Here is a 19,112-nt window from a genome sequence, read left to right on the forward strand (position 1 = left end):
GATGTAGGCAAATCTGGCTAGGTTAACGTTTTGAGTCCGTATGACTCTTCTCCAGATACGGACTCAAAATGTTAACTCTGTTTCTCTCTCCACAGATGCTGTCAGACCTGCTGAGTTTCTTCAGCATTTTCTGTTTTTATTTCAGATTTCCAGCATCCACAGTACTTTGCTTTCATCTTAGAGGGACCTGCACTTGCTCCTAATTTGTGTGTTCATGCTAAGTAGGTCAACAGGCAACATAAACTTGGTTGGTATTCCCTGGAGTTCTCTGCCTCTTTGAAGATGCTCTTAAAACATACCTCTTTGATCAAGCTTTTATGCACTTATCCTAATATCTCATGTGATATAGTGTCAAATTGTGCCCAACAACACTCCTATGAAACTTTTGGGGATGTTTTACTATGTTGAAGTTACTATATAAATCTAAGTTGTCATTGTGGGATGAGTGTTGTTTAAAATGTTAAAAAGGATTGGATAGAGCTGATACAGTGAAATGATGTCTTCTGGTGTGGGAAAATCAAGAATGTGAGAGTATAATCTTAAAATTAGTTAGGCCACTCAGGAGTAAAATTTAGAAACTATTTCTGGGACAAGTTACACTCTTAAAGGGACCACCGAACTAACGCGAGCATCCTCCACGAAGCTGTTTCTACCAGCACTGAATCCCTGCTCCTGCTGAACCAACTCCAATGGATAGGCTATTGCGTCCGGATGCCTGAAAACCACCTCCCTCAGCAGGCTCTACTCTTACAGTTCTCTGTTGGCCAACGCTCAAAGGGCAGCCAAAGGAAAAGGTATAGGGATACGCTCAAGGTCGCGCTAAAGCATGGAGGTATTAACACCACTGACTGGGAGGAGAATGCTGCCAATCACTTGGCATGGTGTCAGCTGGTCCACCAAGGCGCAAGCCACTTCGAGGCTTAGCAACTCGACAGCAAGGCAGAACGGCAGCGGCGGGGGGGCGCTGGTCAACTTGAGGCTGTGATTTCCACTCCCCAGTGCCCCAATACGCCACCCCCCCACCCCTCCCTCCACTGCGGAAGAACACGTGGATCCAGAACTGGGCTTCCCAGTCATCTGAAGTCACACCAAGCCTGACGGACGTTATTCTCGATTCTGAGGGACTGCTGTTGCCGACACTTTTAAGGGAAAGATTGATAGATGTTTGTTACATAAGGGATACAGATCAAAGGCAGGCAAATCAAGTTGAGATACGTTGCCATGATCTAACTGAGCATGCTCAAAGGGCTGAATAGCCTCCTCCAATTCCTAGAATTCTGTAATGGTTTAATAGTTATTTTAATTTTGTCACTAAAGTTTGTTTCTTCACCATCCAATTTTCCCTGCTGGAGTACAATTTCAAAGGCAGCTAGCAGCCCCTTGTTTCCCTGTCAGACTGGGCATTTTTCACGTGAGCTTAAACAATAAGTGTAGACAAGCTATTTGATGGTTGACATCAGCTAACACAGTAAAGACAGAGCTGAACATAGGATGTTCTAGTATCACAGTAGTTGGTGCTTTTATCCATTAAAGCACAGAACTGAAAACTGACTTGTACAAAATGCATTTAAGTTTGCAAACGATGAAACCAGAGAAAAGGACAGAATACAATATACAAGGGTGTGTTGTGTAAAAAGGGCACTCTAAGGGGGAAAGCTTAACAAAGGATTTACAAAATACATGCCATCATCTACTAGTTAAAAAGGTATTGCTTTCTTCAGATTGTGTATTGTCAACCTTTTCTGATAACTGAATATGCAAAATACGATCAATGTCATTGAATCACTGACATATCACCTCTCTCCATCCCGTGACAAAAAGTGGGTCAATTTTTTTAAAAAAGGAAAACAGGAAAAAAGACATTTCTGCTGTTTTCTCAGCTAAATATTGTTCTTAAGATCGAATATCGATCTGGTATTTAAACTGATGACCTCAATTCAGACACAAGTACTGCCGCAGAACCGAGGCCACCAACTCAACTTTTGCTACACAAAATAAGAGCTTCGTGAGGGGGTAACATATCAGCATGAATAGAGGGTTGGTTAGCTAACAGGAAGCAGAGAGTACAGTTAAATGTGTCTTTTTTTGGTTGGCAAACTGCAAGTTGAGGAGTGCCACAGGGATCAGTGTTGGGCCTCGACTATTTACAATCTACATCAATGACTTGGATGAAGGGACTGAAGGCATGGTAGTTAAATTTCCCAATGACATCAAGACAGGTAGGACAGTAAATTGTTAAGAGGAAATAAAGAGTCCACAAAGGGATATAGATAGATAAAGAGAGCGGGCAAAGATTTGGCAGATAGAGTATAATGTGGGAAAATGTGAACTTGTCCACTTTGGCAGAAAGAATAGAAAGTAGCATACTATTCAAATAGAGAGAGATTGGAGAACTCAGCCGGACAGAGGGATCTGGGTGTCCTGGTGCATAATTACAAAAAGTTAGTATACAGGGGTACAGCATGTGATTAGGGAGACAAATTGAATGTTATCATTTACTGCAAGGGGAATGGAGTATAAAAGTCAGGAAGTTTTACTGCAGCTGTACAGGGCCTTGGTGAAATCACATCTGAAGTACTGTGTACCGTTTTGGTCTCCTTATTTGAGAAACAATATAATTGCATAAGTAGTTCAGAGAAGGCTCATTCAACTCATTCCTGTGATGAAGGGCTTATCTGGTGAAGAAAGGTTGAGCAGGTTGGGTCTATACCAATTAGAGTTTAAATGAATGAGGGGCAATCTTATGTGTTGTGAAACACAAGATCCTGAGAAGACTTGTTAAGATGGATACTGGGAGGATGTTTCCTCATGTAGGGGAGACTGGAAGACTAGAACTTGGGGTGGCGATGGGGGGAATAGTTTAAAAATATTGTAGTAGGTCTCCCTTTTAAGATGGAGATGAGAATTTTTCTCTCTCAGAGGGTCTTTAGTCTGTGGAATTCTCTTCCCCAGAAAGCAGTGGAGGCTGGGTCATTGAACGTATTAAAGGCTGTGTTGGATAGTTTGATAGATAAAGGAGTTAAGGGTTCTGGGGTGGGAGGCAGACAGCAAGTGGAGTTGAGACCACAATCAGATCAGTTATGATCTTATCGAATGGTGGAGCAGACTCAAAGGGAGGAATGGCCTATTCCTGATCCTAAGTCCTATGTTTCTAATCTGATAGGGCAGAACTCCCTTAGACCTGCATTGAAGTGAATTTAGATTGTGCTCAAACCAACAACCTTCTGACTCTGAGGTGAAAACACCATCACCAAACCACTGACATCTTAAAAGATTTTAATCTCTTGATTTTTAGTGCATAGTCTAAGATAAAAAGAAGGTAACAAGCACCTCAGGGATGTCTGCTTTTAGGCAAAAAAGATTGCTGTCACTTTTGGAACATCACTATGCCATTCTTGGCAAAGCTCCCCTTTAAATGCAAACTGAATTCCTATAAGCAAATCTTGTAAGCAAGCTCACCTTTTCTTGAGCAACTGAACTAACAGTAATAAAATAAGTTAGGCATTCAAAACTTGTAATAGATTTTATATTCAAAGTTAACGGTTAACCACATGATTCTTCCATTATTCAACAACTTAAGTTGCAACAAGGGTGCATTTTCAGGAGAAATAAAGTTGTCTCATTGGTGACCCTTGTCCCTCTCTCCTTCACAAACTTTACTGCCTACTATATTCTAAATTGACCATTGCTTTCTTGCATCTTCCTCTTCCACATAAGTGCCAAACATACTGTTTCGCATTTTCATCCTTTGCACTGTGCTTCTAGCAAGGCTCTTATGTAGTTTGCTACTTCAACTTTATTTTCAGGATCTCAAAAAAAAATGGAACTTCATATCTCTCCTCAGTCTAAAGTCCACAGCCTTTTCATACCCCAGTTTTGCATCAGCTACTTCATTTACTTAAATCTCTCTGTAATTATTTCAGCCTTAGCAATGTCATGCAGAATCAACCCTAGCCTTTTGAATAGGTTTCTCAATAATAAATACAATAGGCTACAGCAGATTATCATGCTTATATTACTCCTTCCAATAATTTAAAATTGTGCAAATTTGCATTATTTTATCGCCATATATAAATATAACTCACAATGGGAAGGGAGACCATTTCATTTAATTTCTGTCAGGTGTTCTGAGCTCCATCTGCTTTTCTCTCACACTGTGAGGCAGTAATCCATAATTACTGTAACTGTGATGGATTAATAGGAAATGGGTTAAGAAGCTCATGTGAAATCTTCTCATTCAGACATTAGGGATTACATTTCCAGTATTATGTTCTACAATATCTATATTGCCAATATATTTATTCAGTTGTGCAACTCTTTCAGAAAGTAGAACATTAACATAGTGTGGTACTGCCACTAGCCTATTTAAAATATCACCAATATTCTGCAGAGGAAAATAATATACTTAAGCTAATGTACCTTAATACAGTGCAATATGCTACTTGTGCAATATCTTTCAAACTGCTCTCAGTAATAATACCAGCAACGACGGATCTGTCGCACCTGTAGTTAGATCTGTCTCAAGACTCCACACCCGATTTCAATTTTACTTCTAAGTAAGTTTTCAATCTTACTTGTAATAGAGCCTGTTGAATAGATGCCAGACATTTCCAACACAGGAAAAAAAATTAGCTCTGGAACCAAAACTTACAATTAAAGAGTACTACAATATAATGATGGGTCATTTCACTTGATTTACAAACAACAGGACCAACAAACAAAAGAGAATTTCACTAATGTCCTAATTGTAATACAGAATCTGGGCTGCTTGCTGCCGAAGCTAGGATGCAGAGACTTTGCACTGGTAACTACGAAAGAGTGGGATTAATTCATGTGGAGTTTGGTAGTGCAGAAGGTCAGCAATCAATCACAGTTTCAGAATACCAACACTACCATGGCAAATGATTGAATTGGCATCAGATTGACCACTGTAATTGCCAGGTTGCTATAAAAATTTTACTGCTTTACCAATGTACTTCAAAGGGCAGAACATGCCATCTTAACTGGTCTTGGCTACACATTAACACTATGTGGTCCTCTTAATGCTGTCTGAAACCATCAAGCAAACAACTCAAGTTGCATCAACAAGGACCCACCTTTTCAGAACAAGGAATGGAGCATTTTGGTTCTGAGATTTTGAGATCCTTGTTGACATGAGAGCTAAGTGCCGGAAGAAGCGTATGCACAAGCTGAAGTGTAAAAGACGAAAGATGAGACAGAGGTCCAGGTGGAACAATTACTGAAGATGCAATACCAATCAGGCTTTGTTGAATCTTACATGGCAAATGGACTCTGACACTTCTGTTTATACATCTTGTTCTAAGACCAACAATTTAGAGGCACTTCAGATGCTGGTCATGAGAAGGTCTTGTACATTGGTCTGTTGTGGTACTGTGCCTTCATGTACAGTAGTTGCAAAATAAAATGTGAAAAATCAAAAATAAATGCAGCTTTGCCAGGGTCATCAACATCTTGAGAACTTTCATTTATCTTCCAAGTTAGGGTCAAGCCCATGTGAGCCAGGAATGCTAAACTGCCTCGCAGACATGCATGGACAAGACAAGAGGTTGGCCCATCTACAGATTGACTCAAAATAACAAAAACAATTCAAGTGGTGCCAAGAGCGGCTGTTTTAATTCTGCCAATGCCAGTGAAGTTAAGTGAAAGACTCAAAAAGTGCGTTCTTGTGCCATCAAAGGCAGCAATATTTTGGTGCAGCCCTCTTAAAAGTAAAGCTGCAAATTAAACAAACTGTCTGAATCCAAGCTCAAGTCAACGTCCAGCAGATAGGCAGGTTTTGAATGGAGACTGAGAAGCACATATAGTGGAAAATCTACAGGGATGACAGGTTAAATAGAACTGGGCTGCAAATGCCCTCTCTCTCAAGTTATTATCCCACTGTTTGAGGCACCATCTGAACTTCTGTTAATATTAGTCTTACAACTACATCCAAATACCACAGTTCTACACATCTTTTGACTCTTAGAACCCATTTACCTTTCCATTCTGAATTGTGAACTGAACAAATGTCTTGTTAATAGGTTAGTGAGTAATCTGAAATCAGTCTGTTTTGGTAATTGTACATTGTTTTATGTAAATTGCCAAATTTAATTGAGAAAACACAAACACCTTTTCTAAAAAAAAAGACTAAGCAACATTACTTAGTCAATAATTTACTCTGCACACATCTCAGTCTCAGGGCCTTATTAGGCGACGTAGGAAAATCTACCCACACCTTCCCCGATAAATGCCAATCAAAATTGTTTCTTTGCCAAGTGTTTAAGCTGTTTCTGCTTCCTTCCCCCCTCTTACACACAGATCACATGAAAACCTGGAGTTGCCAGATATAACTGTTTGAGTCAGGGATGTAGAAGTCCAAAATTCTAGCTCAGTGTTTGTTGCCACTCCAACATCATTTATAACAAACTCAGCAGGTTTTCTAGACCGTGGGCTGTTTAGCTGAGGCCTTCTCTGTAGGTGGGTGTCATCACTTTACTGGTTATGTACAGAAAGTATATGCTGCCTGGGGACCTCCAAATCTCTTAACAGCAAGAGCAGTATTACTTTAGGCACTCCAATTGTGCATGCACACCAAGTGAATACTATTATACTATATTACTCTCCTTACGGGGACATGACATTTCTTTCAACCTTGCTGGAAAAAAGCTCTGTCCTTCTACCTCATGTTACACAGTTGTGATTTAAACCCACTTTCAGGAGTGGAATATTCAACCACTGTGCTCAGTGGGCCAAGTATCGTCCACCCTCGGTGGATTGTGGAAAATATAAAATAACCTCACCTGTCAATATACAGAGTTACGTCGCCTAATTTTACATATAAAAAGTTGGTTCAGGCTGAAATTTGATTCAAGGTTTCTTCAGTCAGGAATGGAAAACCACAATGGGGACCAGCTAATCAACATGCACAGTATTACAACTCGGGTTTCTGTCTGAACAGCACTTTTTTTTTTAAAATAAAGGAGTTTTGGATATGTAGAAATTCTTAAAAATTTAAACCTATATAGCCTGATATTTTTTAAAAAACAGGCCTCTTTATGCCCACATACTTCTGCAGCTTGTGACATGGAGATATTAACTCTTGAAGGTATTAAGACTCTCAATGAGTTTGTCAGCGGCAAACTCAAAGGTCCCTTTATTGTGTAGTTCAGTTCTGAACTTGGAAGGGTGAAGAATCTTAATTACGATGGTCACCCATGTAACACTGGGTCTACTTTGCATACTGGTTTCAATATGTTAAAGAAACATAAAACACACAAACTACCACACATTCTGCATGATACTAAGTTCATGACCTCAGATGGCTCACTCCACCAGTAACAGATGTGTAACTAGAACCTCACCCTTGTGCTACACAAGTTAAAATACTGTCTTCCTATCACGATGTTTGTAAAGGGCAAAATTTAATTGCGTCTATCCAATCAGACCAAAATATTTCTGTGCTGTACCATATGGATTACAGCTGAACTGCAGTGAATGTTATGTAAGCAAAAACAGCAGCCACTCTGTGCCAATATTGTCCCAATAACAAGCAACGTGCAGATTTTCTCTCCAATGGTGTTGGTTGAGACATTGAGAAATCGCCCTAATCTTTATCAAATCTCATAGCCAAATCAGCAGCAAACAGATCAATCCTTGGGTTGCATCATGGCCTGGAATTGCCTCTGTGGATGCAACCCAGTAGTTTAAGCCATTCTGCCAACAGCAAGCTCAGAATCTTTACAGCATGGACGGCGGCCATTCGGCCCATCAAGTCTACATTGGCTCTGAAAGAGCATTCTACCTAGTTCCACTCCCCTGAATTATCCCCTTAACTTTGCACGCCCTCTCTTTTCAGATAGCAATCCAATTCTCTTTTGAAATCAATGATAACAAGTGGTATCTGATACCCTTGGCTCTGCGCTATGATGTTCCTGACCATAAAGATCTGCTCGCCGCATGATCTGCCAACCCAGAAACCTGCTTGTTCTTCACGAAGGGTACGTCTACTTCTGCTCTCAATCTGTTCAGCAGCACCATGCTGTAGACCTTGCCAGATACTGATAGCAGCATTATGCCACTCCAGTTGTTGCAGTCGCGAAGTTTCCCTTTCTTTGGCAGCTTGACGATTACTCCTCAACCTCCAGTCATCTGTGATGTCCTCCTTGGTCCAGATCTTGTTAATCAGGTCTGTGGATCCGTCGTGTTCGTTTTCTTGCCGTGTTTCAATAGCTCTGCTAGTATCTCATGATCCCAGGTGCCTTGTTCTTCAGGCTGATGGCTCTTTGGACTTCTAATCTGGCAATTTCTCAAGTTGATGTTCAAATGATGAGGTGCTGGGCTGGTTGAGAAAGTGTTCCACTCACCTTGCCTACAGCTCATCATCCACCAATAGCGTCTTGCCATCCTTGCCCTTCATTAGTACACTGGGTTGCTTCTTGTACCAGTCAGTTCCCATATAATCCTGTACAGTGTCTTGGAGTCATTCCAATTTACTGCTTCTTGTGCCTGCCTGCCGTTTAACTTTCTCCATCCTTATTTGTCTCTTCTGCAGCTCCGTTTCACAACTTTATCATCTTCTCATCTTTGTTCAATGTTCTTTTCCTTATCAGTGATTTCAATGCTGAGCTTGATGGCAAACGGCGAGGGCTGAACATGGCCCCATGGGTCAGTAATGGGAATACCTTCTTCAAACACAAGGGCATCCACAAAAAGACACGGCTGTCTCCATATGGTAACATCCTGAACACAACTGGCTATTTATGCACCAGCAGATGGAGCTTACAAGCTGTTCAGACACGTTGAGCTGCTGATGTAGGATCTGATCACCACCTTATGTTAAGCAAGATCCACCTGAAGTTACACTCAAATGTCCTGCAAGTTTCATTAGAACAAGTGAAAACAATCAGGAACGAAGTGAAGTATGAAATTCACATCATATATTTTTTCTTTAAGCATGCAAATTAAAATTTAAATTCATTTAACCATCGTTCATACACATTAGGGACAGCATACTGAAGATCCTGCAATCAGGGAAGCTTTTGAATTTTAAAAGTGACTTACACCATAAAAATGTATTCCGGCCTACTTGGACCTGAGATGAGCTTCTGACCCCACATCCTCTCCATTATCAAAAGCCTCTGCTTCCACCTATGTAATATCACCCATCTCTGTCTCTACCTATGTTAGTCAGGCTCAGTAGATAGCACTGTCACCTAGGAGTCAGAAGGTTCTGGGTTCAAATGCCACTCTAGGACTAGAGCACAAAAATCAAGACTAACACTCTGGCTCAGCAATGCGGAGTCATTAAACTGCTTGATCAGCTGGATGTGATAGTGCCATGGGATCTCTTTCGAAGGGGTAGAGTTATCCCTGGTGCTCTGACCAATATTTATCTCTTGATCAACATCACGAAAACAGATTATCTGCTCATTATTACATTGCCTCCTGTGGGATCTTGCTATACACATTTTGATTGTCATGTTTCCTACATTGCAACAGTGACTACACTTCAAAAGTACTTTATCAGCTGTAAAACATTTCAAGATCATTGGTATTCATGAAAGTCACTATATAAATGGAGATCTTGCTTTCTAAGCAATTCTGAAATCCTCAATTATCCTTTTGTAACTTCCAGACCCACTAATTCCAAGGTTCTCCTCTCATCATCCACCTTCTGTATCCTTTAGCTCATCCAAAACTTTGCTACCCCATATCCTCACTTGCACGAAGTTCCATTCATCCATCACCCCTGTGCTCACAGACCTATACTGGTTCCTGGTTCAGCATCAGCTCGCATTTAAAATTCTTATCTATGATCTTGCCCCTCCCTATTTCTATAATGATCAGCCCTACAACCTTTGAGATCTGTATTCCTCTAATTTTGGTGCACCTCCAATTTCCTTCACCCTCCACTGGCAGCCTTCAGCTGTTTAGGACCCTAGCTCCAAAGTTCCCTCTTTAAACCTTTCTGCTGCTCTCTCCATTCAAGACACTCCTTAAAACAAACTTTTGGTCACCTGCCCAATTTTTCCTTACGTAGCTCAATGTCAAATTTTGTCTCATAACAATCTTATGAAGAGTCTTAGGAGATTTACCATGTTGAAGGCACTATTATAAATGCGAGTTGGGCCTGAAAATCTGGTCACAATTTGACAAAGCATTCAGGACAAGGCTAATTTCAGGAAACTTGTGTGTAAGGCTTTGTAACTTTGGTATGGGCCCATTTTATTATGAGCAGGGCAGAGGGATCGTTGACAATTATAAAAGATCAAGGAGATTTGGACTGTCGTACTTGAGCACAAAATTACACAACATTTTAGGCTATATATGTGATTTGTCCTTGGCCTGGTGAAGCTCAACGCAAACTGGAGGAACAGCACCTCTTCTTCCGATTAGGCACTTTACAGCCTTCCGGACTTAACATTGAGTTCAACAACTGCAGATCATGAACTCTCTCCACCATCTCCACCCCCTTTTTCCAATAATTTATATATTTTTAATTATATGTCTTTCCCCACCTATTTCTATTAGTTATAAAATTTATTTCCATCCATTGTTTTATCTCCACCTTTTAGCTTATTTCGATCCCTTCGCCCCACCCTACCCGCATTAGGGCCACCTTTCACTTGCTCATCCTGCTTTCTACCCTTAATGTCACCATTAGCACATTCCTCAGCTAACATTGCCAGCGTCAACACCCCTTTGTCCTTTTGTCTATGACATCTTTGGCAATCTTTTCTTTGCCTCCAGCTATCACTGGCCCTCTATCCAGCTCTACCTGTCCCACCCCCCTCAACCAGCTTATATTTCACCTCATTTCTATTCTTCCTTAGTTCTGATGAAGTCATACGGACTCAAAACGTTAATTGTACTCCTCTCCGCAGATGCTGTCAGACCTGTTGAGTTTTTTTTAGCTATTTTTGTTTCAGATTTCCAGCATCTGCAGTATTTTGCTTTTATGTATGTGATTTGTTCTCTGCATGTGTATATGGGCTCAAATATGCAGAAAATTCCAGGCCACTATCTTTAGGATATCATTTCCAACCATACGGCATTCACCAACATTGTACTGGTGACAAGAGTTTGTGTTCAAACCTTGATGTGGAACTTGAAACCATAATCTCATGGGAAGAAGCAAGAGCTACGAACTGAACTGAGCTGAGGTGAACTAAAAACAAAAAATGCTGGAAAAACTTCAGCAAGTCCAGCAGTAACTGTGGAGAGAGAAACAGAGCCAATGTTTCAAGTCTGTAGGACTCTTTTTCAGATCTCTTCTGAAGAAGTGTCATACAGACCTGAAACTTTAACTCTGTTTCTCGCTCCACAGATGCTGCTGGACTTGCTGAGTTTTTCCAGCATTTTTTGTTTTTATTGCAGATTTCCAGCATCTGCAGTATTTTGCTTTCATTCTAGAGTGAACTGTTATGTACATTTTCAGCACAAATGAGAACAGAGAGCTTCACATCTACGACACTTTCCCATGCAACTGCAGAAGGTGCAACACCTACCCCTTTACTTACCCCCTCCTCACCATCCAAGGGCCCAAACACTCCTTTCAAGTGAAGTAGCACTTCATTTACATTTCCCTCAATTTAGTCTACTGCATTTGCTGCTCTCAATGCGGTCTCCTTTACATTGGAGAGACCAAACGCAGACTGAGTGACCGCTTTGCAGAACACCTTCGGTCTGTCTGCAAGCATGACCCAGACCTCCCTGTTGCTTGCCATTTCAACACACCACCCTGCTCTCATGCCCACATGTCTGTCCTTGGCTTGCTGCAACGTTACAGTGAAGCTCTTCCGACTAGGCACTTTACAGCCTTCCGGACTTAATATTGAGTTCAACAATTTCAGATCATGAACTTTCTCCTCCATCCCCACCCCCTTTCCGATCCCCCTTTTTCCAATAATTTATAATTTTTTGCAACTATATTTTTTTCTTTTCCCTATTTTTAAATTTATTTTGATCTATTGTTTCAGTTCCACCTTTTAGCCCATTTCAATCCCTTCCCCCACCCCACCCGCACTAGGGCCATCTGCCACTAGCTTGCTTCCCTTAATGACCCCATTAGCCCATCCTTTCGATAATATCACCACCGTCAACACCCCTTTGTCCTTTTGTCTATGACATCTTTGGCAGTCTCTTCTTGGCCTCCACCTATCTCTGGCCCCCTATCGAGCTCTCCTCTCCCACCCCCTTCTACCAGCTTATGTCTCATCTCTTATTTCATCTCATATGTCTTAGTTCTGATGAAGGGTCATACAGACTTGAAATATCAACTGTATCCCTCTCTGCAGATGCTGTCAGGCCTGTTGAATTTTTCCAGGGTATTTTTGTTTTAGTCATCGCCTGACTAAAACAGCAAGGACAGTACGACTGGCTTCAGTACCATCGAGTTCGCTGAGTGGAAAGAAAATGAGTCAGACAGGCTTTCTACTCCAGTTCACTTGCCAGTGATTCCTGCTGGAAATGTATCTGGGTGGTCATGAGAGCGCAAAATGACACTCAGCTGTGAGATCCCCTGCAGCCAAACAGCCTGTCAACATTCCCCAAAACTGGCTGATATTGGAATCATATCCAAGTGTGAAAGACATATTTGCATTTATCTAGTACTTTTTACAACCTCAGGACATCCCAATGCACTTTACAGTCAATGATGTACTTTTGAAGTGTAGTTACTACTGTAACAAAGGAAACACAGCAGCCAACTTGCGCTCAACAAGCTCCCACAAACAAGAATATGATAATAACCAGATAACCTGTTTTGGTCATGTTGACACCACTCACCTACTCTTCTTCAAAATAGTGTCATGCCTTTTACAGATGCTTAACATTTCCAAAACAAGGCATCTCCGACAGTGCAGAGCTCCCCCTCAGTACCAAACTGGGAATGTGTGACGCGCTCAAATCCCATGGGGCGAGATTTGAACCCACAAATCTTCTGGAGCCTTCTGCATTGGGAGCGTCAGCCTGGATTTTTGTGCTCAAGTCTCTGGAGTGCAACAAAACATTGGGGAGAACAGCGGTAGACCTCCCCTTACACCCATGGGTCCTGAATAGCCCTTGAAAGTTCCTGGCACAAAAAAAATGCAGTCTCAACAGTGGGTGTTGCGTAACTTTCCAATGAATTGATCATGTGAAAATGCCATTGGATGGTGTTTGACATGACAGAGGGTGAGATACTCACCATAGGCCTGACCCTGCAAGTCATACTGTTGCATCCTGTACACTGTGAACTCATGGGCCGCCTCTATGGGCAGAGGGGAGACCAGGATCAACACTGCCGGGATGAAGACTATGAAAGTCAATGGAAAAGAGCCCTTGAACATGTTGTCAAACACTTCACTCGCTTCTTCGAACATTCTGGAATTTCCTTCTCGGCAAGTCTCTTTTTTATATATATATATATATATATGTTTTTTTAAACGCTTAAAGAATAATTTTTCTTTTTTTAAAAAATAAAATCTCTGGTCTTTGAACCACCGCCTCCTCCAGACACGCTCTCGCTTGACACTGACGGCCGGAGGGGTCCTTCAGGCATGACATAAACCTCCCATGGGGTGGGGGGGGGGGGGCCTAAAAGCTACCCCTGCCTCCACTCCCACTTGATTGGCTGATAAGCATTCATATTAGCATAATTAGAACGCATCTGCTTCTGTATGGCTAGGTATTCTGTCAATCCTCTGCACCCTTCCCCCTCCCCGGTCCGCTTCTCCTTGTGCGGTCACATTTTTATTCTGCCCGGTGTTCGGAAGAAAATCATCCAGATTCGCAATGAGAAATAAATAGGCGAGATTGATAATTTTTATAGGAGTTAAATTGGAATTAATTGCATGGATTCGCCGGAGAAGCGGAAAATACGCATGTGCACAAAATAGCTTGTCATGATAATGATTGACGTCTACAGAGTCCAATCAGAAATGGGAATCTGAGGGACAGGCCGGGACAATAGACCAATCGTAGTTTGCTATGGCCGGGATGGGGTTTTCCTTATGATTGGCGTACATAAGAGCCAATCACTATTTGAAAAAGCGAAAGGACGCGAGGGTGATTGACCAATGGCTGCAGCGGAAGGTGGGATTTCCTCACTTTAAGAGGAAAGCGGCAGTTTTTGAACAAAAGATGGCGGCTTGCAGTCGGAGGAGCGCTTTGTGAGTTAAATAAAATAGCTAATGATTGACTTCTGGTTTCTTGTTGACTTTTCTTGCATGCAGCTTATCTCGTTCAGTTAACACTTTCTGTTTCCTAAAAAGTTTTGAAATGAAAGCACAAAAATGCTGGAAAATCTCAGCATCTATGAAGGCAGAAACACAGTTAATGTTTTAGGACTATGCCTTCATCAGAACTGTCATGGACCTGAAACGTTAACGCTGTTTCTCTCTCTGCCGGTGCTTCGAGAACTGCTGAGTATTTCCAGCATTTTTTGTTTCCATTTCAGGTTTTCCACATCTACAGTATTTTGCTTTTGGGGAAAAAAACAGTCGTCTTTGAGAGGTTTTGATTTCCTTGAATGCTTATCTCCAGACTCCATGAGCACTTTATAGAATTGAAAGATTGTTTTTTTTTATTGTCAGGAGTTTAGATTTAAGTACTCTGACAGTCTTGTTATTTAAAGAGAGCCAGTTACTGTAGGGTTACCAGATGTTGTTTGGTTTGGAGCTGACCAGGAGAGGGTTAGAGCGCCACTTGTGTCTCCATCATTAAGTGTATTGTATTGCAGAGAGAAAGAGAAGTGGAGTTTGAAATTCAGACTTTTGGAATACACAGTCTGATCCAAAACTGAAGAGGTGACAGTAGCTGTCAGTCAGATAGATGGGACTGTTAGATTTCAGCATCCAGCAGGGCTACTGGTTATGGTGATCTAGGATGTATTATTCTCGTAATTTTAATGGTGTTTTAAGATTTAATTTGCGTTACAAACAGGTGACCTAGGTAGTTGACGTATTAAGGGAAATGGCACAGGAGTTGGTTGAATGTGTATTCACTGAGTGAAAGATGTTGAAAGATTTAAATGCAAAAATGTGTGCCGATCTTTTGGAGTTATCACCTTTGGGGAATTATCACATTTGGAGAAGGAGGGAAAAAATGATGAATAATTGTGGAGTTGCAAATATTGTGTGTCCATTTTATATGCAGTGCATTTTTTACAGTGGAATGTAATTTATTACTGAATGCAAATGGTTTGTCCTCATTAATAATAATATTCAGTAACTATATGGCAATAATGGACAGGACATAAATATGGATTAGCCCCTGCTTGGAAAAATATTATGTACAAGATTGTAGCTGAGATGACATTGTACTTGAAGACCCAGCGGGCTGAAATGTTGGCGGTTGCCCACACTACCTTTACTAAAATTTTTGTGAAAGCGAGGCAGTCGAATAAGTATAGTTTGTGTTTTTTAGTGCCTTTAATGTAGCAAAACATCCCAAGGTGCTTCACAGGCATAAACAAAATTGATGCGGAGTCAAACAAGGAGATGATAGGATATCAAAGCTTGGCCAGAGAGGTAAGTTTTAAGCAGTTCCTCAGAAGTCATTAAGGGACAGTGGAGGGGAGGGTGAAGAGGGTGCTACTGGTGAAGTGATAGAGAGGTTTAGGAAGGGAATACAAGAGCCGATTGCATAGCTACCAATGCTGCACCGATTAAAAATCAAGTATGCACAAGAGGCCTGAATTGGAGAAACTTGATGAGTTATAGGGCTGGGAGAAGTTAGAAGTATGGTTGGGTGAGGCCGCAGAGGGATTTGAACACAAGCAATTGAATTTTAAAATTAAGGTGTTCCTGGACCAACAGCCAATGTAGGTCAGTGAACATAAGGGTAATGGATGAATGGAACTTGGTGTGAGTTAGGATATGGGCAGCAGAATTTTACATGAGGTCAGGTTTATGGAGGGGGGAAGATGGGAGGCTGGCCAGGACAGTGTTGGAAGAATTCTCTAGTTCGCTAGTATTGTGGAGGAGGGTTTAAACTAGAGTGGCAGGGGGATAGGAACCTGAGTAGGAGGAGACAAGAGAGGGAAACAAAGATAGAAATGAAAGACAGAAAAGTAAAAAGCAAAAGTGGAAGGCAGAGGAAATGGGGACTAGCAGCAAATAGGGTTATAGTACAAAAAAAGTGTAAAAAGACAAGTCTAAAGGCACTATATCTGAATGCATGGAGCATTCACAATAAGATAGATGAATTAACAGTGCAAATAGTTGTAAATGGGTACGATATGATTATGATTATAGAGACATGGCTGGGAACTGAATATCCAAGGGTATTCGATACTTAGGAAGGACATTCAGAAAGGAAAAGGAGATGGCATGGCATTGTTAGTTAAGGATGAAATCTGTGTAGTAGTGAGAGGGTTTATTGGCTCAAAATCTGGAGAATCAGTCTGGGTAGAGCTAAGAAGCAACAAGGGACAGAAAACATTGGTGGGTCTTGTATATAGGCCTCCAAACAGTAGGGGATAATATTAAACAGGAAATTGCAGATGTATGTAGCAAGGGTGCCACAGTGATCATGAGTGACTTTAATCTACATATGGACTGGGCTTGGAGAGTGTATGAGATGGGTTTTTTTTTTAGACCAGTATGTCAAACCGACGAGGGAGCAGGCTATCCTAGATTTGGTATTGTGTAATGAGAAGGGGTTAATTAATATTTGTGTTGTGTAGGGTCCTTTAGGAAACCGTTATGGTAGAATTCTTCATTAGGATGGAAAGTGAAATATTCCAATTCGAAACTAGGGTCCTAAATCTAAATAAAGGAAACTACAAAGGTATAAGGCATGAGTTGGCTAAGATAGTTTGGGGAACTTCATTAAAAGGATAGGCAATGGCTAACATTTAAGGAACGAATATATGCATTGCAACAGTTATATATTCCTTACTGGCACAAAAACATAACAAAAGTGGCCTAACCATGGCTAACAAAATAAATTAAAGATAGGGATTCAAAGAGGAGTCATATAAAGTCGCTTGAAAAATTAGCAAGCCTGAGGATTGGGAGCAGTTTAGAATTCTGCAAAGGAGGACCAAGAGATTGATTAAAAGGGGAAAACTAGAGTATGAGAGTAAACTTGCAAGGAACATAAAAGAGGACTGTGAAAGCTTCTATAAATATGTAAGAAGAAGATTGGTGAAGACAAGTTTAGGTCTCTTACAGTCCGAAACAGGAGAATTTATAATAGAGAACAAAAATATGGCAGAGCAATTAAACAACTGTTTTAGTTCTATCTTCACAGACACAGATAACTTCCCAGAAATATTAGGGTCTAGTGAGAAGGAGGAATTGAGGAAATTAATATTACTAAAAAAAAATACTGGAGAAATTAATGGGACTGGAAGCTGATAACTCCCCAGGGCTCATATTCTACATCCCAGGGTACGAAAGGAGGTGGCCATGGAAATAGTGGATGCGTTGATTGTCATCTTTCAAAATTCCGTAGATTCTAGAACAGCCCAGCAGATTTTGAGGGGGGCAAATATAACCCCACTATTTAAAAAAGGAGGGGGGGCAAAAAAAGGGAATTATAGACTGGTTAGCCTAACATCAGTGGTAGGGAAAATGCTGGAGTCTATTATAAAGAATGTGATAACGGGATTAGACAAAGTCAACATGGATTTATGAAAGGGAAATAATGTTTGACAAACCTACTGGAGTTTTTTGAGGATGTAATTAGCGGAATAGATAAGGGAGAACCAATGGATGTGGTGTATTTGGATTTTCAGAAAGCTTTTGATAAAGTCCCACATAAGAGGTTAGTGTGCAAAATTAAAGCACATGGGACTGGTGTAACATTGGCATGGATTGAGAATTGGTTAGCGGACAAAAAACAAAGTAGGAATAAATGAGTCTTTTTTGGAATGGTAGGTGGTGACTAGTGGGTTACTGCGGGGATCAATTCTTGGGCCCCAGCTATTCACAATATATATCAATGATTTGAATGAGGGAACCAAATGTAATATTTCCAAAGAAAAAAAAACAAAAAAACAAAAAAACTGCGGATGCTGGAAATCCAAAACCGATGCTGCCAGACCTGCTGAGTTTTTCCAGGTAATTCTGTTTTTGTTTTGTAATATTTCCAAGTTTGCTGATGACACAAAACTAGGTGGGAATGTGAGTGGTGAGGAGGATGTTAAGAGGCTTCAATGCAATTTATACAAGTTGAGTGAGTTTGTGGGTGTGTGGGGGGGGGGGGGGTGCGGTGTCTAGAAAAAGGAGTCACAATCTCGGGATAGGGGGTAGGCTATTTAGGATTGAGATGAGGGGAAACTTCTTCACTGAGGGTGGTGAACCTGTAGAATTCCCTACCACAGGAGGTTGTGGAAACCAAGTCACTGAATATATTTAAGAAGAAAATAGTTAGATTTCTGGACTATAAAGGGGTATGGGGAGAGCATGGGAGATAGAGATAGTTGAGATAGAGGATCAGCCATGATCATATTGAATGGTGGAGCAGGCTCGAAGGGCCAAATGACCTACTCCTGGTTCTATTTTTCTGTTTCTCCTACCATTACCGTCCCTTTCTGCCAGTGCACGCATATGCACTGTGTTTTTAGATCATGTTCAGTCTGTTAATCTGATTGTGACTGAACCAAATCATCCTGTGCTGTGATTATATAGTTGCTGAGAGTTACATGGCCAAACCTCTGTAATTGCAGTGATATCCTCTTGCCTTAAATTTTGAAGTTTTGTACACATACATTATTCAAAGCATAATATAGATGTATATTTATCTAGTTGCATTTTAAATTATTTTCAAGTTCAGTGACTGAAATAGCTTCAGTTGTGTGGCAGTTTCCTGAGTTTATGCTGGACCTGTGTGAATTCATGCCATTATTTGCAGTGTGCACAACTCTGTCACTCGAAGTCAGAGCATTTATCTAGTTCAATGTGGACCTCTAGTGGCACAAAAAAAGCATTGAATGAGAAGACCCATCCTATTGCACCTATTCGGTCAAATTCTATTGGTTTTGACATGACATTGATTTTCTGTCATTATATCTGCCCATAGGATGTAACCTGCCAACCTGTGCCTCAATTTCCAAATAACCTATAGAGTAAGTGAAAAATGTGAAAATCAGTTTGGTATTTTGTTAGAGGAAGTGACTTTTGTTT

General features: G+C 40.9%; 2 protein-coding genes across 3 annotated transcripts in view; one reads left to right on the forward strand and one right to left on the reverse strand.

Moving 5' to 3' along the window:
• ncln (nicalin) overlaps positions 1–13,525 on the reverse strand; it is a 42,186-nt gene extending 28,661 nt beyond the window's left edge. The window contains exon 1 of the mRNA XM_041204070.1: positions 13,187–13,525. Coding sequence (XP_041060004.1) covers positions 13,187–13,361 — 175 coding nt within the window. The 5' untranslated portion in view covers positions 13,362–13,525. The remainder of the gene's footprint in view (positions 1–13,186) is intronic.
• haus8 (HAUS augmin like complex subunit 8) overlaps positions 1–19,112 on the forward strand; it is a 103,620-nt gene that overhangs the window by 46,958 nt on the left and 37,550 nt on the right. The window contains exon 1 of one of the 2 annotated variants that reach the window (XM_041204072.1): positions 13,903–14,150. The exons of the other annotated variant lie outside the window; for it this stretch is intronic. Within the exon in view, the coding sequence (XP_041060006.1) occupies positions 14,122–14,150 (29 nt within the window). The 5' untranslated portion in view covers positions 13,903–14,121. Of the gene's footprint in view, positions 1–13,902; positions 14,151–19,112 lie in introns of those variants that run through there. 2 annotated transcript variants of the gene reach the window in all.

Source organism: Carcharodon carcharias, chromosome 14 (genome assembly GCF_017639515.1).
Source record: "Carcharodon carcharias isolate sCarCar2 chromosome 14, sCarCar2.pri, whole genome shotgun sequence".
Lineage (NCBI taxonomy): Eukaryota > Metazoa > Chordata > Chondrichthyes > Lamniformes > Lamnidae > Carcharodon > Carcharodon carcharias.